We start from the raw sequence: 27,237 nt of genomic DNA on the forward strand, positions 1-27,237 counted from the left end.
CCTTCCTACTATCTTCTTCTTCTTCTTCTTTTTTTTTTAACATATAATGTATTATTTGTTTCAGAGGTACAGGTCTGTGATTCATCAGTCTTACACAATTCACAGCGCTCACCATAGTACAACTTGATTGAATTTTAACCAGTGGTTAATCCAGAACTGTGTTCATTTTGTTATCAGTTCCCTTTCCCCTTTGAACTTGCTCAGACTGCTCTCATTAGTCTTCTAGGAGTGAGTAGAGAGAGTAACAAGACATTGTTAAGGCAATTCCCCTTAACTTTGATAAATTCTTGTTACGCTTTTTTTGGGATGACTTGGTTTTTGGGCTTCATTTTATTTTTATCCTAATTCAAGATAATGGACATTTGTTTAACACCAACTATATATGCTCTTATATGGCATGGCAAATGTTATGACTCAACTCAGCAAACTCTCAAGTTTCTCTTAAGTTAAAGAAGCGCTAGACTTCTCAATTTTCCCAGTGTGGCTGGACTGACTAACTAGTATGAACCTCACAAGGTGGTGTATGGTTACTAGAAGATGTAAGATGGTAAATGATTATAGGTCAGAACTGTGTGACTGCCTCTCATAAAATCCTTTAGTGAGTATCCATTCCTTTTAGGATCAAGTCAAAATCCTTGGATGGCCTACAATGCCTCTCTAAGTATTCTCTTATCACTTTCTCCTCGGATATTTTTTTTAGATGCATCAAGCTCCAGCCTGCCTCAGGGCCTTTGAATGTATGTTTGCTTTTCCTGAAACATTTCCCTTTCTCACTCTCTTTTCCTGACTGATTTATTTACATGTCATATACCTGGCAAAGACTTCCCTGACCACTCAGACTAGTCCAGACTTTTCTGATATACATTCTTGCAACACCCTGAACTTTGTCTTTATAGCACAACTGAATATAAATAGTTGTCACAACTGCATTTAGATAGTTATTTAAGTGTATCTCAGATAATGGCTAAGGCCGTCTATGGCCCATCACAGTGTGATGTTCCATTCAAGGAAACAGCCCCATGTCCAATGGGTAATTTTTTAAAAATTCAAATCTTTATTTAGTCTTGAAAAGGGAATGAGATGAGAAGGGCAAATGCGTTCTTAACATCCAGCAAAACATACCAAAATCCTTTCCCCAATCTCTCCCACTCTTAATTCTACAGAGAATGCTGCTACTCTTCAAAAATATTAGGTAGCTGGGCCAAAATTTGCTCAGCAGATGGGGAAGGGAAAGAGACTGTGAATGCACACATTAGTGATTCTTTGCCCCCGGTCTCTGTTAGACAGAACTGTGATCTCTTAGAAGGAGGGACCATGTCTGTCTCCGACACTACCATGTCCCCAGCAGCCAGTACTTGTTGAGCACAGAGTAAAGGCTCAGTGAGTATTTTTACCAAAGCATTGTTGAGCCCCAGGTAGTAACGGGTTGCCACTCTTCTTCCCACAGTGAGAACTACTTGGTGCGATGGGGTCGCAAGGGCTTCCCGAAGGAGATCGAGATGCTCAACAACCTGAAAGTGGTCTTCACGGTGGGTGTGCGCTGTGTTCTTGTTACTGTCTTCCATACTTACAAGGGTATGATCTTGGAATGACACCAGTCACTTGGTTAGGAGGGAGCATGACCTGCATGCAGATCTGTGTTCTGCGCTTTGGAGAGATTCAGAGCAGACAGGGTTTGGGGGGGTGTTGTGTGCCCTTTGGAAGCAATTAGGAAGATGGATCTTCCCCTCTCTATCTCCCTTCCTCTTTCTCTCTCACTCATGTGCACACCAAGAACACATGCAGAGTGCTGTGTAAACAAGCATAGATCCCTTCCAGCAATAATGTCTACATGAACTGGGTATAGCAGCTGTTCTGATTTATCAGTTAATTCATGGTTAACCTGAGTTCCTTTCTTTGGCTCAGACTTTCTAAAAACTTCTATAAAATGTATCAGAAAAAAGAAAAGACCTTCTAAGAACATTGACTGCATTGGTAAATTGGATATTCTGAACATAATCAAATCACAGATGACTAAAGATCTTAACAGATCCCTGAGATCATTCTTCTATATACCAGTATTCGCTGGGCAAAACATATGTAGAAATGTTGAAATCAATTGTTAGTTGGACGATTTATTTCCAAAAGTGAGCCTGGCTTTTTAGTTCTGGAAAAGACAAACAGTGGAAAGAAAAAGATAAGGTTATTATTTCCAGCAAAGACCTTTCTCTTGTCCTATTTCCATGAGGGTGCGTTAAGAGTGTGATCTTAAGATACCTAAAGATATTGGTTCTCTGCAAGCTCCTTTGAGGAAAAAGAGCATTTATGAGATTTTTCACTCTGTTGCCTGTGTTAGCAAGGGAAATTACAGAGGAGGAGCCAAGGAGGGATTTGGGCATTGGCCAAACCCATGAGTTTGATCCAGGAGTGACCGACATGCTAGATTAACTTACGTTGCTCTACAATAATTTTCCAGTTACAGCCCATTAAATGCAATGTCTTATGTTATGTCACAATTAGATTGGAGTGCAGCTGATTTATTTTGTTTGTTATTTCCTGAAAAATGGGCCAGAGGCATGGAATAAGATCATAGTCCTAATTGCTTAGACAAAGTTTTCCTGGCATATATAAATGTGTCTCAGTCCTGTTTATCTATTATTAGTTAGAAGGAGGAGCCTATTTATTTTCTTGATAAATAGGAAAGTCTCATGGGGCTTCCTGATTAAACCAGGAGACAGATATTTCATGAGAGGGACCAGGACAGGGAATCAATCAATGGTTGATTTTGCAGAGAACCAATTCATGATGTAAACATGAAGGAAAGGGCATCAGTAAATTTGTGTCTCTCAATATCAATGAGAACGTGATTCTGCCTGCATGGAATTCTGCCTGTGCCACCACCTCTCCTTCCCACAGCAAATGAACTTGAGAACCTTGGTTGACTGGTTCAATGGGATGATACTTCTCCATCTTGAAATGATGGGAGTCTTCATTTTGGGACAAGGAAGGTCATGGTGCTCTAGCTTCTTTTATTGATTCAAGAGCTATCCAATGAATACTATGGGTAAGCTCTGTGTTAGGTATGGGGGACACAGCATTGAATAAGCTGATAGGCCCTTGTTTTCAAGATGTGATGGGGGGAATTCAGAAAATAAGTAAATGAATAAATAAACAAGAAAATGTTAAAAGGCAATCCATGCAATGCAGATAATTAAAAAAAGTGATATGATGGTGTTTGACTGGGCTTTACTTTCAGTTGGGCATTGAGGTGATGTTTAAGTTAGAGACAAGATGAGACTTGGCAGGCATGTGCCTTTCTGGCCTTATTTCTCTTGTCTCTGGATGTTAGCTCTTTCTGGATTCCTCTTTGAGGAACGTGGGTTGGGCCGATGGTGAACTTCCCCTGAATGCTTTATAAGCATTCACCTTCCTTGGCTCTGTTAAGAGGAAAGCAGAGTATACTACCAGTTTCCCAAAGAATTTGCCCAGTTTGGGGGTTATTGCTAATACACAGGAAACAACTCTGAACAGTAAAAGGAGTGCTAATGAATTACTAAATCAGGTGACATGTGTTTTAAGTTTTCTTGTCCTGCCTCAGCTTCCATAATATGTCTGAGTTTTATAAGGCCAAAGTAAAAATGATTGAGAAACACCACAGATTGGAACACAGTTCTGAGTGAGGATGGCACATTTATACACTCTCCAGAGAATAACTTGTGCTCAAGTATTTTATAACATGCTAAGATTCTCTAGTGCCAAGAGTCTCTGATGATGAGGCAGCTCTTAAAGATCTGGTGTCTTCCTTTGATCAAATGAAATCTCTTCAGAGAAGAGGGGTGGAAGAGGGGCTTAATTAAGAACCTTGTAGGCTTACTTAGTATGTTAGTTGCCAGGGCTGCCATTACAAAGTGCCACAGTCTGGGTAACTTAAGGAACAGAAATTTATTTTCTCACAGTTCTGGAGGCTGGAAGTCCAAGATCAAGGTGATTGCAGGGTTGGTTTCTTGTGAGGCCTCTCTCCTTGGCTTGCAGATGACCACTTCTCCCTGTGTCCTCACATGGTCTTCTCTCTGTGTGTGTCTGTGTCCTAATCTCCTCTGCTTATAAGGAGATCGCATAACCTCATTTTAGCTTAATCACCTCTTGAAAGGCCCTATATCCAAATACATTTTGAGGTGCTGTGGGTTAGGACTTCAACATATGAATTCTGAGGGGATGTAATTCAGCCCATAACATCTAGAAGGATCTTTTCAGGTGGCAGGGCCTTTGTGGTTCTAGGATGCCTCTGAAAGATACCAACTAGATATTTTAAAAAATATGACAATTCCTAATGAGATAAGAGAAAGAATTAAGGACAGAGGTCATTATAAAGGAAGCAAGACTTGAGCTCTTAAGGATGGGAAGGATTTGGATATATAGAGGAATAAGAGGCAAGTATCTGAGTCAGAGGTGTGGACAGGGGGCTTAGGAAGAAAGAGCGAGTTTAAAGTGAGCATCATGTGTTTGTGGAGCAATAGAGGAATCTTTGTGACAAAAATAGAGAACTTACATGCAGAGAATAGTGGGGAATCGGTTGGCTAGGACAGCTGGAAATACATTATGTCTAGGACCTTTCACGTCAGCTGGGGACAATTAGCACTAATAGGGTAGAAAATAAGGAGATGGTAACGTCATTGTGGGGAGAGAAGTGAAATAATGAACATGGCTTCTAAAGATAAGTTTGTAGGGGATTTCAGGGTGGGTGGGAGGAAGGAGTGAGGCAGGCCAGAGAAAAGGCTGTCCAGCCATCTGCATGCGAAGTAATTGAGATCTCAAATTCAAGTGCCTAAAGGGCAGGGCAGAAAATACAAATGTTTAAAATACAATACAAATGTTTAAAATACAAATGAGTGGCTGAGCTTCCTTAGTCAGAAAGCCCCCTTCTCCCCTGCCTTCCCTTTCCCCCTGCCCAGCAGGGAGACTTTGGAGAGTAGGGAAGCAGATGTCCATTTCCCCAGCCGGTGAAGGGACAGCCCTTGTATCAGTCAGTAGTTCTCCAGAGAACCTGAACCAATAGGATATATAGATAGATTTATTCTAAGGATTTGGCTCCCATGATTGTGGGGGCTGGCAAATTTAAAATCTGTATGGCTGGGCAGCAGGCCTGAGACTCAGGCAGGGTTTCTATACTGCTGTCCTGAAGCAGAATTCCTCCTTCACTGGGAAACCTCAGGTTTGGGTGCTGGAGGTACAACAGTGAATAAGGCCTCAAGGCCTTCAACTGATTGGATGAGGCATATCTACATTATGGAAGGTAATCTCCTTGACTTAAAGTCAACTGATTATAGATGTTAATCTGACCTACAAAATACCTTCATAGCAACATCTAGACTAGTGTTTGGCCAAGCAACTAAGCACCATAACCTAGCCAAGTTGATGCATAAAATGTAACCATCACAGGCCCCAAGCAGAAAGGTGTGGACCACATTGGGGCCATGTTTTTTTTTCCAGAAACTCTGCAGCCCCTGCACTCTTCTTTCCCCACCAGCCACAATGAGAGGGTGGGGCTGGCTGCTTTGCCTGGGCCCTGGCTCTTATGTGAGCTGAGAGGCTATTCCCAGTGCATATGCCTATATGAGGATTCATTTGAGGAAAAGCAACTATTCTCGAGTAAGGCCAGGCCCAGGATTCTCTACTCTGATGCCAACAACATGCTTTGATGTTCTTTCTTCTTAGCCCAGCTGGAAGGTGGTCCCAAGAACATTGAAGCTTTTAGATTTGAGCAGGACAGTCAGATACTGAGGTGGTCCAGGTGGTTTTCCCTCTTCTGTATCTTTCTGATGGTGCGAGAGATATGTTGCGGTCGTTAGGTTTATAGACTTTGGTCTTAGAATGACTGGACAATGTCTCCAAGGACTAAGGTCATGACCCCAGGGAAGCCCCTTGTCTTCTTTGTGTCTCAGTGTTCCCATGTATAAAATGGGGGTGCAATAATACTATCTACTTCAGAGTGTTGTTAAGGATCAAACAAGACAATGGCTTATGAGAAACTTAGCACAGTGCATGACACATTAGCAGAGTTCACCATGTCAGTGTCTTCTTTAAGGCACACATTGGAGTGCACTCCGCTGTCCCCCTTGAAGTTAACTAGGGCCACCTGCCTTGCTTTGGTCGTTGAAATGCAAGCCAAAGTGATGTGTCTCTTCTGGGTGGAAGCTTTAAGGGCCAGTAGGTAATTTGTCACCTTCCCTTCTCCTGCTGTGGGGACAGTAGAAGCATATGTTGTGATGAGATGGATCATCGGTCAGCTAGGAGCCCAGGGTAGGTGGATGAGTGGGGCTCCCAGCCATCTGCATTGAGCAGGTAGCCTGAGCTAGAAGTAAACTTCTGTTGTCTTATAAGCTCTGACATGCTGGGATTGTTTGGTGCCACAACAACCCATTCCTGAGGGATATACATACATCAGGTGTTCAGTAAATGGTAACTGTTGGGATTGCACCCTCTTCCTTTTGCTTTCTCCCTCAGTGGTGCTGAGCAGTGATGAGACGGATGAAGTCATTTGTGGCAAATGCTATTTTGGATCCATCAGCTGGCATATAGGACATGCCACCCGTATAGCTGATATTGTACTTCTATCCTTCTCTCCTTATTAGTTTGAAATTGAAGAATGGGGATTGAACACCAGAGACCTGTCACTCAGTTTCCTTTCTAAAACTCACCTTTTTTGTCTATGAAATGGCTATGATCGTCTTGTTTTCTACCTTTCCCAGGACTAATTGCATGATTGGGCTGTGTATACTATGTGCTAAGTACATCCCCCCACAATTTACTATTAGTGGGCTTCCTTTTCTACTTCTTTAGACACATGATGTGTAACTATTCATTTCCTGCCCTACAGGATCTTGGAAACAAAGACCTCAACAGGGATAAAATTTACTTGATTTGTCAAATAGTCCGAGTGGGGAAGATGGATCTCAAGGATACGAATACAAAGAAGTGCACGCAGGGACTGAGGCGGCCCTTCGGGGTGGCAGGTAATGACACACTACACACCAAAAACTTTTATCGAAGTGCATATTTTATATGGCTAAATTTTAAAGATTATTTCTTTCCCTCTCCTCCTTGCCCCCCCCCCCCCAATTTATACCAGACAGTTCCTAATACCTACATTTCTGGTGACTAAATCAAAATAATTGGTGACTAAGTCCAGATTTATGATGAAGGCAGTGAATAATGGATTCCTCGTGTCTGCAGCAGAGCACTGGGAGCATGGTGCTGTCTGAGCAGTTGGTGCCTTTGCTCCCCAGCATGGTGAAGAAGGAAGAACAGTACAAGTGGGATCTAATTATGAGGAGCAAATCATTTTTAAAAAAATATCCGGGACAGGAAATGCAGTTACACAGTATGAGTCACTGGCCACACATCTAAATTCCAGATGGAAGTGGACGTTTGGAGAGTCGGTGTGACCAAATGAGGTTGCTTCCGAGCAACCTCACCTCCGCATGTTTCTCCGCCTTAGTTCTCTCTCTTGGGGTTTCCAAGACTTTATCATTCTTGTCCCACTTTTATGGTTTTTGTTAACTATAACTGGCATTATTATTTACCTAATATAGTTCCTTTTAATTAGCCCACTTTAAGTTAAAGTACCTTTTTTTCTTAAAAGACCATTTAAAGACCTGTGGAAACAGCAATTTGATATGCCAGTTTTATGTCGTGTACCATTTATAATTCCTCTATATCATATCAAAACCCACTGTTTCATGTTCTTCCTTTCAAGATACCCTGATCTGTATTCACAAACCAGCTGGCTCTCCAACTAGCCCCCTGGCACTGCTTGCAAAGTGGGAGGGCGGACAAGTTAGCTTATAAAGAGCTAACTCGTTTTTTTTAATCAGGCATTGTTGCTAGCTAGCTAACTAGGTGACCTTGGGCAAGCACTTTCCCCAGGGCCTTAGTTTCATTATCTGCAAAATGAGAGACTTCGACCTGATTGATCTGTGCCCTGCTCTGAAATGCTGATTCTATATAAGGGATGCTCCTGACATCACAATGTCCCTTTTAGGACAGTAAGGGTCCTTCAACCTTTCCTCAAAGTGTGCCTTTGTCCCCAGCTGTAGTCTGCTTTCTCTTTTGCTTTCAGGTGACCACAATCTGGTGTAACTGAAAAGTTCAGGCATAGATTGCTTCAGGCATAGCTGGATCCAGGAACTCAAATTTATGTTTCACTATGTCCTCTTGCTGGCTTATTCTGAAGTTGACTGTCCAGTTAGTTGGCAAAGTGTGGGCCAATCCAAGCTTGAATCCTACCAGTTTAGTAATCCAGGGGAAAGAAAACACCCCTTTCCCATGAGTTTTAGTAGAAGCCCCAGGAGCATGAGCATAGGCCACATGCTCATCCCCTTAAGCACTTACTCTGGGCAGGGGGATGTGGTCCTCAGATTCTCAGGTCCTATAGGGAGTCACTGTGCTTGGGTTCTGTAGGCATGGTGGACGTCCAATACATATATGTCAAATCCAAACCTACTTGTTTAATTTCGTAGCCATTGTTCTGACTCTCTCCTCTTGGCCTCTGCTAAACCAGTCTCTTGGATGTTTCTGTGGCTTGCTGACCTCCCAGCCTGCTTTTTCCAGAAGTGTTTGCCAGGTGCTGCACATTATGAACCCTTGCGGTCTGTGTATTGCTTGATGCTGGCTTGCTTGTCTTTTTAAACTTCCTGACCCAGCCTCTTGTCCTACAATCATTTCATCCCATTGGTATCCTGGGAGCAGGAGGGCATAAGTCATTAATAGATTTTTCTCTCTTTTTTCTTTCCTTTTTCTTTTTGTTTGTTTGTTTCTAGTTATGGACATAACAGACATCATCAAGGGGAAAGCAGAGAGTGATGAAGAAAAGCAGCACTTCATTCCTTTTCACCCGTGAGAGATTTCCCATTTCTTTCCCTTCTCTTAAACCACACCCTTTCTCACTGAGGGCTGCTCAAAAGCAAAATGAACTGATTCTCTGAGTTGATGATAGCCTCGTGGGGCCTCCCAAGAGGAGGGCAGGAAGAGAACGATGATCTCAGTGCCAAGGCTCTTGAAACCAACCAGCTTTTCACCCATTCACTTATCAGGTGTTACTTATTCAACAGAGTTTGATTGAAAGCTGGCAGAGGGTTGGGCACTGTGCCAGGCACGGGGCATGAAGTGCTCAACAAGATAGACATGGTCCTGTCTTCATGGAGCTTATGTTTAGATGGGAGATTAAACAGATAATCAACAAAAGATTGATTAATTAATTACAAGTAATATAGGAACTACAACTCTGTCAAGCAACAGCTTATCAGGAACATATAACAGGGAATTGTCACCTGGTTCTCATGGATAGAAATATTCGTGATTTTAGAGGAGGGTAGTGAGGAGGGTAAATGTCCTTTTCCTGCTCTAATAAGGAGTCTATTAGAAAGCAGGACCCCCAGTTTGAGAATGTTGTCCTTACTTTGTTACACCAAAGATGTCCAAAGAGAATGGAGTTTTGTTACTGGTCATGAAGTCAGTGACTCTAGTTAAGCTATGTGATTAGGACCGAGCAGGAACAGCTAGTCTTTGCCATCTTGGTGAACAGATGTTCCTTTTGAGGGCTTAGGAATCCTTACTTTCTAAGAGTTTTCTAGATTAAAAAAAAAAAAAAAAAGGCCTCTACTTGTAAGAATGATATTTCCAGATGTCAGAGCCATGTTGCTTTGTGAAAAAGAGAAATCTGATTCTTGATGGCATATATGTTGTCTGAGCTGGCATGGGCAGGCTCGATTTTCACCTAAGGTGTATGGAGGGGCTGGGCAACTTTGTGGAGCACGTGGAACCTCAAGGTGGGGACCCCATGAGAGCACCACGCAAGCATTTTGTGCTTTCTTTTCCTTCCCAGAGTGACAGCTGAGAATGACTTCCTTCACAGCCTGCTGGGCAAAGTCACAGCCTCCAAGGGAGACAGTGGAGGGCAAGGTACAGTGCCACAATGTGCCGAGTGGGCTGGGCTCTGGTTTGGGAGCTCTTGATTCTTTGGAAAACAGATCAAAATCATAAACCCTGGGAAACATAGCCTTCCTTCCAGACAGACCACTGTGAGAAATGGGAGCATGTGATCTATGGAAATGGAAACCACATCTCCTGAATCTGGGAGGCATGTCCTAGTGCCCAAACCACATCTCCTATGTGTCAGACACCTTCATAGACCTCCTTATTGGATTTAATTCTTCCCACAGTGCTATGAGATAGGTGGTATCCACCTCACTTCACAAAGGCTGGGTGGATGAATTTGACAGAAGCTGACGCTGCTGGAAGTAAGGAGTGGGATTCAAACCCACGGATGCCTGGCCCCAGAGCCCCTCTGCTTTCCACCTTCCTTCCTCCTCCTCCTCCTGTGTTGGGTCACATCTGTAATTATTTCTCTCTGCTTCCAGCAGTCTCCTCCAGAAAGAGCCCAAAGGGAGAGATGGTGGGAGGGTAAGACTGAGCACACCTTGAAGTTGGCTCTTCATGGTAAGCATTCCCTTCCAGGCCTCTGGGTGACCATGAAGATGCTTGTGGGTGACATCATTCAGATCCGCAAGGACTACCCACACCTGGTGGACAGGACCACTGTGGTGGCCAGGAAGCTGGGCTTCCCAGAGATCATCATGCCAGGTCTGGCCTTCCCCTGGGGTGGGGGGGTGGTCTGGCTCGTCACAACCATTTTCTTTTTACAAAGTCAACTCCTTCCTTTTCAACTGCTTTTTCTCTATTTCTCTCCCTGAAGGCAACCACTGAAAATGATTTTTGTATATCCAAAAATCTTCCATACAGTCACATAATGAACACAAGCACATAAATATATACACATGCACTTTTTTCCCCTCACAGATGGGATCACACTTCATATGCTTTATATACCATTACTTTATATGCTTTATATAGTGTTCTGCAACTTGGTTTATCACTTAATAATTTATCATGGACATCCTTTCTACTTTACTACACATAGAATAGTTCTATTCTTTTGGGGAGAATATTGTCATTCTCTTAAATTTTTAAACTATTTTTTTTATTACCAGAGGACTCCATGCCTGTTGTAAAATGTTCAAATAGCATGAAAAGGTAAAAAGTGAAATGTTAAAAGCTCCCTCAAATTTTTGTCTCCAGAAGTACCTGCTATTAAAATTGTCCAAACGTGTATATAGTAAAAGAAAAACAAAAGAAGATTATATAATAACACTGTTTTAGAACTTCCCTTTTTATCTTAAACCTGTCTTAGACTTGTGTCCACCACTGCTCTTGCCGATTTACTCCTTTCCACGGTGTATGGTGGTCCAACTGGGGGCCTGTGCTGTACCTGAACCATCAATTCCTTGTGCATTCCCCTGTGGGGTTTTCAATTCTTATTGCCCTCCCCCCATTCCTGAAGACCCTCCGAACCTCCTTCCTGACCCCATGTTCCTTGGACACTTGAAAAGTCACCTTATCTGCTTCAGCACAGTAAAAGATCTATGGCCAAGGAGCTTTCCTTTGCCTTCCCAGAAGGTGTCACTAGAGGATGGAAATTCAATAATTTTAATGGAGAGAAGAACAGAGCCAATTTTGACCATCCTACCTACCTTTTTGCAACTGATGTCCTAGCATTCCTCCATCCCCTTGTTACCTCCTTCTCCAGCCTCCCTGATGAGGAAACAATGCTTCTTTGAAACATGTCTGATTTTAATTTCATTAGTAGATGTCAAGGCAGGGCACTCGCCCTCCCACTCCCATCCCTGTGCCGTCTAGTAAGTGTCTCTCCTGCAGTGAAAATGCCAGCTCTTGTCTCTCTCTCCCTCTGCCTGCAGGGGATGTCAGGAACGACATCTACATCACTCTCTTACAAGGCGACTTTGACAAGTACAACAAGACCACCCAGAGGAATGTGGAAGTGATCATGTGTGTGTGCGCGGAGGACGGCAAAACGCTGCCTGTAAGGGACCCTGCTGCTGCTCTGGGTGCCCCGGCTGCCTTGGGTGCTTCTGCTCACGGAGATTTGCTTTTCCCATCCCAATCTGCTCTCTAAATGCCAGGTGCCTTCGGGATGGCCTTGAGTAACGTGATCTACACCTTTAGAGCTTGGTTTGCACACTGGTCCATAGTAAGACCTTGTGTTAATTTGGTCTTTACATCAAAGCAGTTTTGTTTTTTTTTCTTTTTAATGAGAGAGAGAGCATGAGGAGGGAAGGGTCAGAGGGAGAAGCAGACTCCCCGCTGAGCAGGGAGCCCGATGTGGGACCCGATCCCGGGACTCCAGGATCATGACCTGAGCCGAAGGCAGTCGCCCAACCAGCTGAGCCACCCAGGCGCCCCTCAAAGCAGTTTTTCAATGTCTGTTTCTCCCCTCTCATGATCCCTTCTTTTTCTTTCTTTCTTTCTTTCTTTCTTTCTTTCTTTCTTTCTTTCTTTCTTTCTTTCTTTCTTTCTTTTCTTTCTTTCTTTCTTTTTTCTTTCTTTTGCTTAGCCTCAGCTTAAAGGTCAGCTTTTTGCTGTTAAAATGTTGTTGTCATTGAAATCTGAGCTGGTTTATTCAGACAAAATCCATGGCAAGAAAAAGGATCAATACAGAGCCTTGGGCTGGTGTGGAGACTCAGGATGGCCTCAAAACAGACATTCCCAACACTTAATCCAACTCCCTAGTGCTCAGCTAGAAATTCTGGTGGAAAGCCTTTTTTGTAAATTGGTCTCCAGAGGGCCAACACAGTGTATTCAAGAATGCAAAGCACGTTGCTATAAATATTTATACAGCATATGTCCTATACAATATTTCTCATGTGTGTTTACATTTATTTACTTATATTTCCTTTAAGGTTGTCAGCAATTGTGTCCAGTGTGTGGGAGGGTTCTACTTCTCAATTTCTCCTTTTGGAGTACCGAGCTGAAAATAAAATCAGCTCTCAGCAGCAGTTTCAGTGTGGACAAAGATTCCTCTTAGGCCACAGTAGGTGATTAGATAGCACAGTGGGGTGGGGGCAGGAGTATTGATAAGTCATCTGCTCTAACCTTGGGGACTGGGGTTTAGGCAGATTTTGCTACCCTCTACCTAAGAACATAACTAGCATTCACAGAGGAATTACTATGTGCCAGGTGCTGGGATAAGTACGATGCATTACCATTATTATTACCATTTTTACAGAGGGGGAAACTAAACCTTCAAATGAAACAACTTTTCCAAGGTCGTAAAATTAGTATGTGACAGAGATGGGGTTTGAGTCCAGGTTTCAGGCCCTCTTAAATACTTCATGATAATGCCCATCCATTTAAAAAAAAATCCTCCAACTTATTTCTCATTTCAAAAATGATGCTAATAGCCACTTCTTTCAAATTCTGGGAAGATTCATAATTATTTTTTGAATTTAAAGAAATCCCATTGTGTTTTTATTGGTAAAGACTGGCCCCATTAATTACTATCTGGTTGAGCAATAATCCAAGTGTATAACTCATCCTCTTTGTTGGATTCTGAAAAGTAAAATAAGTGAAAGACACTTTGCTCAAAGGAACACAAAAGAAGAGCAGTGGGTTTTTATCTGAAAGGGAAATTGCATTTCACGAACATATAGACCACTGCTTTGAAGTTATTTTTATCCAACTACCTGTTGGAGAACTTTTAAACCTCAGCTTCATTTTTAAAAACACTGATAGCTTGCCTTCAGTGTTGCTGAAGGACAAATTAGAAGGAACAGTTAACGGGAAGGCAGGTGTCTTATCTCACTTCTGAACCATTCTTCCTTCTACCCCTCTGTCACCTTTTCCAGTCACATCCTACCAGGCTGAGCAGACACACTCTTCAGAGATGAATATATAAGCAGGTATTCTGGGGGCTGAAATGGAGAGATAACTATGGGGCATGGTGGTAATTTGCAGTTTCCTCTATTAGGCAAGTTATGGGGGAGTTCAGTTGACTGACTATTGAAAATTGCGAAGGAAGCCTGTGGGAGGCTGTTCTTTCTTTATTTGCAGAAATAAATATTACTGCCTAATTAAGTGTCAGGCAGCGCACTCAGACACTTGATTCAGGTGGGTTCCTGTGGGATATCTATTTCTTTTCCTGCTCCAGGCGCACACTGCCCTTGGCAGAGCAGGGCCAGAGGACAAAGTAGGTTACACTTATCCTTGGCTCACTTTGGGCTCTCAGCAACCTTGTTCAGGAGGGGCCATAGCAGAGAAGCTAATGGGTTAGGCTCTGGGATCAAATAGATCAGGTTCAAATCCCAACCTCCCTTCCTAGTAGCTGTGTAATCTTGGGCAAGTTTTATTTGTCTGTAAAAGAGGAATCATCATCTCCTCTTGGGGTTGCAAGTTAAACAAAATGGTACCAGTAAAGCACCTGGTTTGCAGTAAATACTCGGAAACAGGAAGGAGGGGTAACATTCAGAGAAGGCAGAGCAACTGGGCAGGAACCCAGGCAGTCAAATGGGCAATCTGATGTGGACAGATGCCTGAAGCAAGTTTAAGGAGAAGTGAGAAGGCTTCAATGCCAGGCCTAGAAACCTCTGCTCTTCTGAGACCAGCTAGCTTATGGGGATAGAGGCAGGACATGGAGAACAGGGTTTTGTAGTGCTTGAGACCATGAACTCTGGGGCCAGGCAGCCAAGCTCAATTCCCAGTGAAGCCTTGATTAGCAGAATGACCTTGAACAAATTACATAATCTTTCTGTGCCTACAATTTTCTGTCTGAATAGTAGGAGACCAGCAGTTGCACCTTGCTTTTGCGAACATCAAGTGAGGCGATCTACATAATAGGTGTTCATTAAAATTTAGCCATTATTACTAAATAGGAATGGTAGTCTTCTGGCTTCATTCTTGCCTTATGGATGATGATTGGCATCTTCCCAGGATGTGGTCTTATAGGTATAGAACATTCTGGCTCTTAAAATGCATTTGCATCCATGGTGTTATTTGTCCCTCCAGTATTACTACCAGGGAAACAGGGCCTGTGTGAGGAGCCTGATTTGAACTCCTGCTAAAGTGTGTCTACCAAGACCAAGTCAGCATTAAAGGCTAGGCTTTCCTGATTCCTACTCAGATTGTCTTCAATTGACCTGAAACTAATGAGGAATTCTTACTGTTAATTGGGGACCATAGGGGTGGGCAATGGGGAAAATTATTGAATAGGTTTACTTGAGCATATATAAATTTATATTTTCTCTAAAACTGGGCTTAGTCCCTGGTCATGATTCTCGACACATGTGGAAACATTCAATTTTATCTTTGGTATGTTGAGAGTGAGGGTCTTAGGTCTTTCTCAGAGTAATACTGAATCTTTTTTCTACAGCCTTGGGTAATCAAAAATTTTCATCAAGATAGTTTTGTGGGAATCAGTTGCTGCCATATAGCAATTTTACTTTTACCAGAGATATATGTGTATTTTCAGATTTTATGAGCTACATGGGATTCACTGGAGTTACAGAAACTCTAAGCCCATAAATGTCACTAGATATAAATCTTCGGAGGCTGGAAAGCATCTAGGTTGTTATGGAAGGAACACTAGACAAGAGAGATAGTGGGCCTGAGATGTATGCTTGCTCAGCTATCTTTTTGGGCAAGTGACTTAATCTCTCAGGACCTCAGTTTACTCAGTTTTGAAATGGGGATAATAGCGGTGATCATTGGTGGTGGTTGTGAGGATTAGATTAAGTGAGGTAGTACGTGTAAAGGGCTCAGCATAATGCTGGACAAAAAGCAGTCTCTAAATGTTTAGAATAAGTTTGAAAGCATGTTTATAGTTCAGGCCTCAAAAATTTCTGACAGACTTCATCCCATTGAAAACCAAGAGATTGTCTTTCCTCATTTTTAGTTCACTGGTTATTCTCGTTTTTTTTTTTAATTTTTTTATAAAGATTTTATTTATTCATTTGACAGAGAGAGAGAGAGAACACAGGGGGAGCGGCAGGCAGAGGGAGAGGGAAAAGCAGGCTCCCCTCTGAGCAGGGAGTCCAACGTGGGGCTTGATCCCAGTACCCTGGGATCATGACCCAAGCCGAAGGCAGACGCTTAACGAACTGAGCCACCCAGATGGCCCAATTCTTGTTTTTTTTAGAGGTTAATTCTGAAAGGACACTATATCCTTATTTTAAAATGGATTCAGTTTGGCTGCGAGTACCATCAATCATTCTTGCCCGACAGCTCAGAAGTAAAGAGGGAGAATTCCAGGGAGAGAGGCAGGATTCTCCTTCCCACAAGTTAGCTTCTCTCACTGGGGGTCCTAGAGTGCTCGTATGTGGCCTGCTTTGGTCACTTAACCTGGTGGTGTGATGGTGGGGGTGGTGGTATCAAGGATCTGTTGGTGAATCTGATGGAATCTGGTAAGGAGCAAGGAGTCTGTCATCCTAAAAATGCCCAGAGGCACACAGTTTTGCAGTTTGGGGGCTAGGGGCTCCAAAACCAATCCTTATGTCCCTAGATCTCTAGAGACTGGAGGTAAAATTCTTAGGCCCTTTCTGGGAGACCCAGCTTAGATCTTGCGGGGGGGCCAAAGAACTAGAATTAACAGAGAGAGATAGAATTAGGGCCTGACAGACTCTGTTAGAAGATAATTTTCCTTATTGCTCTGAGAGTGTTTTTTATGGAAAACAATAAATATCCTATATAGGTATGCTTGCTCTGTGCTCATTCTCTGCTTGGAATATCTTTCCCACATTTTTGCTCAAAGCCAACTTGGAATCTTTCTTCAAGATCCTCAACTGTCATCACCTCCAAGAAATCTTCCCTGAATCGTCAGGCTGCACTTAAGGATCTCTTCTCTGTGCCCCATTGTAGTAAAGACATATGTCTGTCATCACACTGTGTTGTTCAGTGATTTGTCTGCTTATCTAATGATCCCTCCCCAAAACTGAACTCTCATGCCAGGTTTAATATCTGACTCCTGCCCATATCCCAGTGCTTGGCATGGGCCTGATACCAGAAGATGCTTGGTAATGGTGGGGCTCCCTCAGGCCCCTCTGCCCCTGTATCTGTCTGCAGCCCAGGTTCCCTCCTCTCACCCAGCTTTCCTGTTAACATCAGAATCCATCGGAATGAGCTGCTGCTTGACTGATCTGAGCCTGTTTGTAAACTTTGTGCACATTCAGATTTGAGAAACAAATAGGATTAATAAGACTGGCAGGCTGCAGTAACTCCAAGGCTGGTTACCATTTACAATAAGCAGTCATGTCAGTGCCTGGTGTGCTCCAGTGGTTTCCAGAATGCAAGTAATAGAATTTCTGTAGTTAAGCAGCTGTCACTCCTGGGGCCAGGGATGTTCATGTATAAATCTGTAATGTAGAGGGGTATCTGGCGGAAGGGATGGTAAAGGGAGGGTTTTCCCAGACCCTAAGGCCAGTGTTGGCCTTAGGGCCGAAATTGCCCAAGCACAGAAAATGGCAATTCTGTAGTGTTTTTTCTCTTTGTTTTTCTTGGGTCAGAATGCAATTTGTGTGGGAGCTGGGGACAAGCCCATGAATGAATATCGGTCCGTTGTGTACTATCAAGTCAAACAACCACGGTGGATGGAAACAGTCAAGGTAATAATAATAATAATAAATAATAATAATAACGATAGAGCAAACACATATCTAGGGGCTCTGAGACACCTCCCTAAGATCTGAAGCAATACCCTAGTGTGTGTCCAGTGGTGTGTCAGGCAGTGGAAATTGTGGCCCAATGGGTGAGTACCCTGGTTCTCTTGATCCCCCTTCACTGACCTAGAATCAGCCACTATAGGATTGTCAGATGGTCTTCTTGCGCACAGTGCCCAGCGCACCAAGCTGTGTCATTCCACTCAGCAGTGAGGAGCGACAGAGCTTGCAAGTGAACGTGAGGCTATAAAAGCCCACTTAATGCCTGAAAGATACCATCTTGGGAGGGTGCCTGAGACAAAAGTGGCATTAATCACAAATATTCGCATTACCAGATTGTCACACAAAGCAGAAGGGAATATTGTGCATTGGAAGAAGAGTTTGGAATTAATTCAGTGAACAGTGGAGCTTGAACACAGCTTCAAATGTCTCTGCCTTGTAATTAATAGCAGTCTTTATTCACCCTGTGCTCTGAACCCAAACACAAGATGTTCACATAACTTCCTTTTCTGAGACAGCTCTCCAAACCTCAGTGGTTCTTGCCTGGTCACCTATATTCCCATTTTCCTCAGTGGGTCTCCCTGAACTCACTGCACTCACTCCTTGCACTCACTCTTCAAAATGATGACCTGCCCAACTTTGGGGTCTGTGTTCTCTTGTACTCTAATTATTTCTCTTTGCTAGCCCTTGTCAAGTGGTTGTTAAAATATGTGTCTCCCCATGTGAACCGTGAGCTTTTGGGCTGCAGGGCCTCTGCCTGGCATCAGCAAGGCCAGCGTTTCACCTGACTGTGGCTTGGAGTGGCCATTTGATTCACAATGAAAGAAAGAATTGGACTGCAGTCACCCAGGAGGCTCTCAGTTCCTTTGTTCTGCCTGAATTCACAAATGGTGGACCTCTTCAGGCTCAAATTTCATTCTCTGGAGCAGAAAGTGTCTCAAAGTATACAACTGTTTGGCTTTTAATAGTCATCCATACAGTGTAAACTTGTCCCTTTTAAAAATCAAAGTGGTTTCCTCACAGGTAGCTAAGCTTCTCTGTTTTGGCTTCAATTGCATGTTACAGAGAGAGCTGTGAGGTGTCAGGAGGTGGGCAGTCCAGAGCCAGGACTGATGGCCCTCAATTTAGGGTGCGACAAACCACCCACTGGACAGTGAAATTGGGGTGACTGAGGACTGAGTGATTTGGCTCAGTGTCTTCAGAGGTAAAAGCATCTGGGTATCTGCCCAGCCAAGGATGGGAATGAGCCCTAGGATTTTCTGAAATATTATTGGAGTCAAGCATTTTTATGAATTTGCATAAACGAGTTCTCAAGCATACCCCCTAATGACCACTGTTAATTTGCTAAGCCCTGCTGCAGTTGCCAGAACTCCTGGAGTGTGTAAAGAAAATGTGCATTGTGCAGTTTGCAGTGCATCAAATCCTGTGCTTAAGTTATGTGACTTTTATATCAATTTGGGGAGATTCATTTTAACCCACTGTAATTTACGGACCTCTTTTCATTGGCTAGGACTGCAATTTGCCAAATGGATTACATTTGGTACTTTATTTTCTCTTCATAGCTAGTTCTTATGTAATTTATTTACAGTTCATCAGGCTTGATGGATGGGTAATAAATCAGCATGCAGCTCTCTCAGTTAAATGGTCAGGCTGCTTTTTGGGGGGTGGGCTGGAGTGGGGAGGGCTGTTTAACTCATTGTCTTCTGAGCTCTGGTTTCTGCCTACCAAGGTGGCTGTCCCTATTGAAGACATGCAGAGGATCCATCTGAGATTCATGTTTCGACATCGGTCATCCCTGGAATGTGAGTACCTGACCAAATGGCATCTCTGAAGCTCCCCTCAGGGGAGAGGAGTGGGATAACTGGGTGGTCCATGTGTCATTTTTTTTTTCCTGACCTCACAATGCTATTTCCAGCTAAAGATAAAGGAGAAAAGAACTTTGCCATGTCCTATGTGAAGTTGATGAAGGAAGATGGGACCACTCTGCAAGATGGATGCCACGACTTGGTCGTCCTAAAGGTACCATATGTTGGAATTAACTCTGCAGTGAGTGGGGCTCAGGAAGCCAAGGGAAGATGGCAGGATTGCTTAGTGGTTAAAAGCAGGGACCACAGAATCACACACACCAGGGTTCACCAGCTGTGTGGCCTTGCATAAAGTCTTAATTTCTCTGCCTCTGTTTCCCCTTCTATGAGCCCTCAGTGAATAATTGTTGAGTGAGTATCACATGAGACCGCTCATATAAACACAACCGTGATGAGTACATAGCACCTTGAATAAGTGGAAAAGGTTGTTGTTATATACAGAATGGGCTATTGACTCTGGAAAGACCCCTGTGGAATGTATAGAAGACCAGCAAGAAACATTTGAGAGCTGGAAACTAATGGAAACATATCAGAATCTGGGGTCCCAATCCTGCCGCTGACTAAATCTGGAGTCATTTCACACACCTTTCTGAGTGTCCGTTTCCTTTTTCTTAAGTGTGATGGTAATATTTATGACAAACCAGCGAGATGACCTATGTGGAAGGGCTGTGTATAAAAGGGTATACAGATATCGGCCATCATTATTTTACATCATGAGACTTGTATTGTTTTCGAGAAGTAGGAAGTGTTTATCTTGATCTCACCTGCTTGCTTTCCCACAACCCCTCTTGTGGCAGTGGAATGCGTATGCTAGCACCTGGCTGGAGACAAAACATGTGCTTGTGAAGGAGGACAAGGCTAAGCCACAGGCATAGGGATCCAACACTTGTCCTTGGCTTTCTCAGCCTTGGGGCTGAAAACACCCTTTTGCCTATGGTCTCCATGGCAAACACTGCCTCATCGAGGCTTCATCACCGGCACTCTTTCTCTGAGTCTCTCTGGCTTTTCTGGAAACCCCCACCCCCTTCTTCTGCACAGCTGCTCTCTTCTCATTTATGGCACATCAAGGTAGTTCTTGCCTTGAAAGCCATTCTTCCCCAGTGGACTGTGAACTCATGGCGGGGCGGGGTGGGGGGAAGGCAGGGGAGGGTGGTGGTGGTGGCGGAGGTCCAGTTATAGTCAGTTTGCAATGTACTCATTTTTCTTAAGTCTCAGTTTCCTCATTTGTAAACTGACAATGATAGCAGTGTCTACAACAGTGACGATAGCAGCTGTGAGGTTTAAATGAAATGAACCAAGGCATATAAAACACTTAGAGCAGCATCCAGTACTGAGCGAGGGCTCAATAAACATTAACTCCTGTAATGCCTATCTCTAACCATGCATTTCCACATGCCAAGGGACTTAGGTGTCTCTCAACTCTGCTAAGAGCTCTATATGCATTATGCCCATTTAGTCTGCCCCAAATTTCTGGGAGCTAGGTAATATGGTTAATCTTCAGTTTAATCATGAGAAAAATAACACACAGAAAGACCAAGCATAGGCAAGACTTGTGAATGGTAGAACAGGGTCTAGATCCCAGGACTTTCAGATTTTAGTACCTTTGCTGTTAACTTTTCCTTTAAGCTGATTCCTTATCTTGCTGGTAGGCATGTGTTAAGACCTCAAGAAATTTAGGGGCACCTGGGTGGCTTAGTCAGTTAAGCATCCAATTCTTGATCTCAGCTCAGGTCTTGATGTCAGGGTCATGAGTTCAAGCCCCACGTTTGACTTCATGCTAGGTGTGGAGCCTACTTTAAAAAAAAAAAAATCTCAAGAAATTTAGGAGGAATCAAAATGGCCTGTCAGGGAAATCTTCAATTCCCTTCGTGCTGTTAATGAAGTCCATAGAGCCTTCAACTGGTTGGTCAATCCCTTTTCCATTAATGTAACTTTGGGTTCTTGCCTGTTTTGTAGAAAAATAGCCCTACCATACCAGCTGTTTATTGCTTCTCTGATGATTTTTTCTGATTCTGACTCTCTGTACCTTACAATATGTAAGCTGGCCACTGCAAGCTCTATGTGGCATTGGGCATGTACCCCTGGCTGGGGGAAGTAACCACAGTATTGTTTCCAGGGGGAGAGTAAGAAGATGGAGGATGCCAGTGCTTACCTGACCCTTCCTTCTTATCGACACCATGTGGAAAACAAGGGGGCCACCTTGAGTCGAAGCTCCAGCAGTGTTGGGGGTCTCTCCGTCAGCTCCCGAGATGTGTTCTCCATTTCCACTCTGGTGTGTTCCACAAAGCTCACCCAAAACGGTAATGAAACCATCAAGAGTTGTATGTATGTAGTGTGCATGTGGATGTGTGCATGGGTAAGCCCAGCGAGGTCCTGAATGGACATTTTAAGCCAAGAATAGTAATTCTGCTTGCCTGGACTCTATTTCAGTGGGCTTGCTGGGTTTGCTGAAGTGGCGTATGAAGCCTCTGCTGCTGCAGGAGAACTTAGAGAAATTGAAGATCGTCGATGGAGAGGAAGTGGTGAAGGTCAGTGGGGCTTCATTTTGTTTGTCTTCATCCACCAGTGACAGAGCTTTAAATCATGGGTAGCTCTGGGGGGGCAAATGAAGTGTTGAAGGAGATGGGACTTTTTCTCTAACAGTGGGACACAGTGTCCCAAATTGCCATGAGAAACCTTTACTGGAAATTCAGAGGCTGATTTGGTTCAATGATGCTGAATGTTGAGTGGTAGAAAACTATGGTTGTGTTCAGTTCCTGGAAGGAGATCAGCCTGGGTGTAGATCTCAGCTCAACTGCTTGCCAACTTTATGTGATAGTATTGTGAATATGACATATTCTGTAGAGTGGTTGTGAGCATTCAAGGCAATAATATTTAAAAATTACTTAGCATAGTCTCTTACACAAAGTACATAATATTGAACTAAACATGTAAATCATAGAGAATTCAATAAATAGTAACTATTAATTATTTTTGTTGGTATAAGTTGCTGTAATAGTTTGATGTCTTAGTACTACTTACATGTTACTATTAGAAATAAAAAGTATTCTTAGTTCCTGCTGCTTACAGAGTATTATGCATTATACATGAAAGAGGGAAAGACATCAGGGCTCACATTTTAAGTGAAACAAGCAGAAAACAATACAAATGTCAGGTGTATTGTTGTGTCCACATGGTGCTAGAGAATATAGTGTCTGAGGTGTAGATTTAATTAAGCAACCCTTCTCTCCAGTTCTATGGGACAAGTGTTTCCCATAGGTCTTGGTGATCTTGTTTCCATCAGGAACTTGGTCCAGCTAGAAACTCTGAGATTAAACATCTTTATTTGGTAGATGTGTGTTTTCAGGAACTATAGGAAATATTGACCCATCCCTTAGGAAGGGAGAGTATCATATTTTAGTTAATTTTCCATACATGGAGGAGCAATGGTAGAATTTTCAGATCAGTGCTTTAAATGTGCACTATTGACCCACCTACCTGGTTTAGCAGTAGTGGGAAAATTCTCTAGACATCCTTTCATAAGGTCTATCACCTTTGGGCAGCTTGGAGAAGCATCTGGGGGGGAATTACATTATCTCCACCTTTGCATTCTTTTTTATTTTTCTAAAAAAGTTTGTTACTGAAGTATATAATACAGTAAAATATGTACAGAGCACTTACCCTAAGAGTATAGTTCCCTGTATTTTTACACACTTATATATCCATTTACCCACCCTCTAGATCAAGATACAGAACACTTTTGGAATTGCAGTAGGTTCCCTCATACCCCTTCTCAACCTCCCCTATGCTGACTACCATGATAGATTTTTTTTGCCTGTTCTTGAATTTCATAAAAATAGAGTAATAAATAATGTACATTGTTGTGTCTGACTTATCTTACTCTACACAATTCTCATGGGGGTTATCCTCATTGTTGCATGTAGAAGTAGTTTGCTCTATTTTTTTTTTGAATCACTATGGAGTATTCTGTAGTATTAAAATGCCGCCATATGTTCATTCATGCTGTTCGTTGACAATTGGGTGCTCCAAGTTCTGGCTCTTGTGAAGAAAGCTCCCTGGACCTTTTGAATGCAGCATGTGGTGGATGTGTATTCTCATTCTCTTGGGGATACACTGATGAGTGGGATTTCTGGGTCACCTGCACTGTTTTTTAATGTGACCTTCATTATTTTGTCCAGTTTCTCCAGGATACTCTGGATGCCCTCTTCAATATCATGATGGAGCATTCTCAAAGTAATGAGTATGATATCCTCGTCTTTGATGCTTTGGTAAGAAAGAGGGGAAAGATGTTTAGTGACATTAGACATCAATGTCTGTCTCACTGTGAGAACACTGAGAACTTGTGGCCTTTGTGGTCCTTTTCATGAAATTTTTTGGAGGCATTGTAACTTTCAGCAACCAGAGCAATGAATGAATGAGCCGCTGGGGTTTTTGTTTCTTTGTTTGTTTCTAGTTCATTTGAAAGCATGGCAGGGTGAGTAAAAGGGGAATTTTAAGTGTTGATGTCATATTGGCACTGGTTGCAAGTACGTGAAGCTGGATACCATGAATAAGGGCTTCAGCTTTCCATGAATGCTGGGAGCTAGTCCTTGGCCAGGTCGTGAAGTATCCAAAATGTTTCCTATCTTCTTCTTTCTCATAGTCTCCAAGTTACCAGTGTTATTACATCCTCCTGGCCACCAGAATGTTTTATGGTGACCCTCCATCCCGACCATTCCTCTTCCATCTTCCCAAATGGTTTCTTCCTCCTCTCTGTCCCAACTCATGTTTTTTCAGTGTCATGTCCACACTAGGATATCAATAAAGTTCAGTATGTTAACTACTTATGTCAGTGACATTTACATTTTAAAGAGATTACTTGGAGACAGCTGTGACTTAATCCAGTGCTTCCCAGAAGGTCTCTTGGAAAGCTAGCCCTCAAGAAAGATGCTTTGTGACAAAAAAGATCCTTGGATTAAATAACTCTTAGGGACGTGCTGGACATTGTATGACCCTCTCAGAGATTCACAATGCATGTAGATATGTTAAAGACTCTAAGAACCCTGCAGTAAAGAAGTCAGTCCAACAATGATATCCTGAGATTTGTCAAACTTATCTGACCATGAAACACTTTTATCCTACGACACCCTATAGCACACTTCATGGAATGCTTTTTAGAAGAGGACTAATGAAAAGGACTAACAATATATTCATGAGCTAATTCCTGAGCAAAATCATTTTGCTGGAGGTTCAGTTATGCCATGTGAGTATGGCTTCCTGCCTTGGGTCTGACCCCCAAATACTGATTCTTTGAATCTTCCTCAGATCTACATAATAGGACTCATTGCTGACCGAAAATTCCAGCATTTCAATACCGTTCTGGAGGCTTACATTCAACAGCATTTCAGTGCGACCTTGGCTTACAAGTAAGTTACTGTACATATGGGGATTTCTTGTGCACCTCTTACTTGCCCTGCCAGGATGCCTAGGGCACAAGGAACTTGAGTATTTTCCTTTGTACCAGGCTGTGTGAGTTCTCCCTTTACTGATAAAACCCCATCTATGCTGGGTTATTTGGATTAAATAAAAATATGCAAACCCATAGGTCAGAATGAATATTTTATTGTGGTAGAAGTACATGAAAGTATTCATTCATTCAGTCAGTCAGCTATCATTTATTGAGCAGCTACTTGTGGTAGACACTGGGATTCAGAGGCTAGGGAGGAGAAAGCACACAGGCCAGGTAGCCTATTATAACTTGGGTATAGGGAGCTGATGGTTATAGATGGGAGGTGATACTGGAAAGGTTGGGAGAAGCCAGTTTGTAAAGCAGCCTTGAAAGCTGGGCTGGATAGTTTGAAGTCTGCCTGGCTGGTAATGAAGAAACATGGAAAGTTTCTCAGCAAGGGAATTCCATAATATTATTAGAACATTTTCTGTAGGAAGGAAATGCTGAAAAGAGCATTCTCACCACCATTATTCCTACTCATATTCTGATTGTGACTACTTCTCCTAGCCAAAAGATTTTTTTTTTCCTCACTAGTTTTTCCTTTGCTGGCTTTCTATGGGCAAGAAATACTTATTCACTCCCTGTATTATATATATATAATATAAATTTATATATAAAAAATTTATATATAAATTTATATATAAATTTATATATATATATAAAGCAGAGTTATTTTTATGGCTGCAAACGAGTGAGTAAGCTTGGCTATACCACCACCTTTAACCTTTGATTGAATGCTTTATGATTTATGGAGCAAACTAATGATCACATTGTAGGCTGGACAGAGATGTATTTTGAAAATATAATCCCTTATTCAGGAAATTGATGACAGTGCTGAAGACTTACTTGGATACCTCCAGCAGAGGGGAGCAATGTGAGCCGATCCTAAGAACTCTGAAAGCTTTGGAATATGTGTTCAAGTTCATTGTTCGGTCGAGGACATTATTTTCACAGTGAGTGCTTGTTATGTAAGAGTGACTGATTAGTTCTGCAGTTCCTCTGGGATACAATAGTATTTGTGTCACTGGAGAGATTCTTTTATAAAATTACAACCAGCCATTGATCAAAAACAACTTAAAAATCCAACATAGAGTTATGAATAGGTTATAATTGTTCCCTCTAAGCTCATTCAGGGAAAAATATAAATCTTAACATGTTATAGAGTTATGTTTCATCCAATGAACTTAATTTGTGATTTGCGCCTCTTCTGTGTTTCATCTATCATTCTTCATTTGATTTGAGATAGAAAACTTTCCAGGAATCTTCAGTGATAGAGGTGCTGGGAGTGGAGAGAGCAGAACTTGGGGAGTTTGACAGTTATTTGGCTCTAGGAGGTTGTGCATGACAGATGAGCTGGTATTTGCAGTTGATCTGTCTGTCCTTGAGATCCTAGTAGCCAACAATTGAGCTGACATGTTAGAACACCTAAGAGATTTGATGTTTGATGAGCAGTATTACAGAGGTTAGCTGTTCTTTTGGAGGGCTTCGGAGATAGAGGCATTCAAATGCAACCTGCAAAAGAAGAATTTATGTTCATCCTGGCTATAAGGCAGTTAGGCAGGCAATTAGTTGTGAATATATGTATGATCAAGTTGGTTGTGTGTGATGGGAAAACATACATGGAATGTATTGCCTGGATTTTTATCAATGCAAATGAAGAGCATTCAACTCAAACTGATTTAGGCAGAGTAGGACTTTTGTTTTATTTCACATTTTTTAAAAATCCAGAAGATAGTTGGCCTCAGGCATGACCGGATCCAGATACTCAATGTCCTCAGGATAGTCTCTGTCTCTCTAGATCTTGTCTCTGGGTCCTGTGCTAAGGGTCATGTGCTAAGGTTTTAAACAGTCTGACCAAGGAAATGAATATGCAGATTGTATGGTCATGGTTTCATGTGTACCTCTGGAGCCATGTGCTAGGTCAGCCACATATGGTATAGACTTGTTTCGTTGGAGAAAGTAGAGATCTGTAGTCATCATTTTGACCATGATAATGGATGGGTGATGGGCTACAAAAGTTTCATACTCGACAAGGCATCTGAAATATGAATCATTTTGGATTCTCCTAAAACATTCTTTGAGATTACAGGTGAGAATTGGAAGAGATGAATGTCTTGAACCATGTCACAAAACCATGTCATGTGCATTATTCCTTTTTTTTAATTTTAAATTTTATTTTTTAAATTTAATTTTACTAAAAAATAAATTTACTTTGATTTATTTATTTTTATTTAAATTTTAGGCAGTTTTATACAGTATAATATTTGTTTCTGGAGTAGAATTCAGTGATTGATCACTTAGATACAACAGTGAATCATAACAAATGCCCTCCTTAATACTCATC

General features: G+C 42.3%; 1 protein-coding gene across 3 annotated transcripts in view; it reads left to right on the top strand.

The window, feature by feature from the left end:
• DOCK2 (dedicator of cytokinesis 2) overlaps positions 1 to 27,237 on the top strand; it is a 404,152-nt gene that overhangs the window by 47,790 nt on the left and 329,125 nt on the right. For all 3 annotated transcript variants that reach the window (XR_013445613.1, XM_036079463.2, XM_036079461.2), the window contains exons 9-22: positions 1,448 to 1,529; positions 6,857 to 6,992; positions 8,799 to 8,874; positions 9,863 to 9,939; positions 10,495 to 10,620; positions 11,793 to 11,917; positions 17,388 to 17,486; positions 19,270 to 19,342; positions 19,456 to 19,559; positions 21,522 to 21,705; positions 21,836 to 21,933; positions 23,584 to 23,673; positions 24,710 to 24,810; positions 25,712 to 25,846. Coding sequence is in view for 2 of the 3 variants with exons in the window: in XM_036079463.2 (XP_035935356.1) it covers positions 1,448 to 1,529; positions 6,857 to 6,992; positions 8,799 to 8,874; positions 9,863 to 9,939; positions 10,495 to 10,620; positions 11,793 to 11,917; positions 17,388 to 17,486; positions 19,270 to 19,342; positions 19,456 to 19,559; positions 21,522 to 21,705; positions 21,836 to 21,933; positions 23,584 to 23,673; positions 24,710 to 24,810; positions 25,712 to 25,846 (1,506 nt within the window). In the remaining variant the exon portion in view is untranslated. The remainder of the gene's footprint in view (positions 1 to 1,447; positions 1,530 to 6,856; positions 6,993 to 8,798; positions 8,875 to 9,862; positions 9,940 to 10,494; positions 10,621 to 11,792; positions 11,918 to 17,387; positions 17,487 to 19,269; positions 19,343 to 19,455; positions 19,560 to 21,521; positions 21,706 to 21,835; positions 21,934 to 23,583; positions 23,674 to 24,709; positions 24,811 to 25,711; positions 25,847 to 27,237) is intronic.

Source organism: Halichoerus grypus, chromosome 2 (assembly GCF_964656455.1).
Source record: "Halichoerus grypus chromosome 2, mHalGry1.hap1.1, whole genome shotgun sequence".
Classification (NCBI taxonomy): domain Eukaryota; kingdom Metazoa; phylum Chordata; class Mammalia; order Carnivora; family Phocidae; genus Halichoerus; species Halichoerus grypus.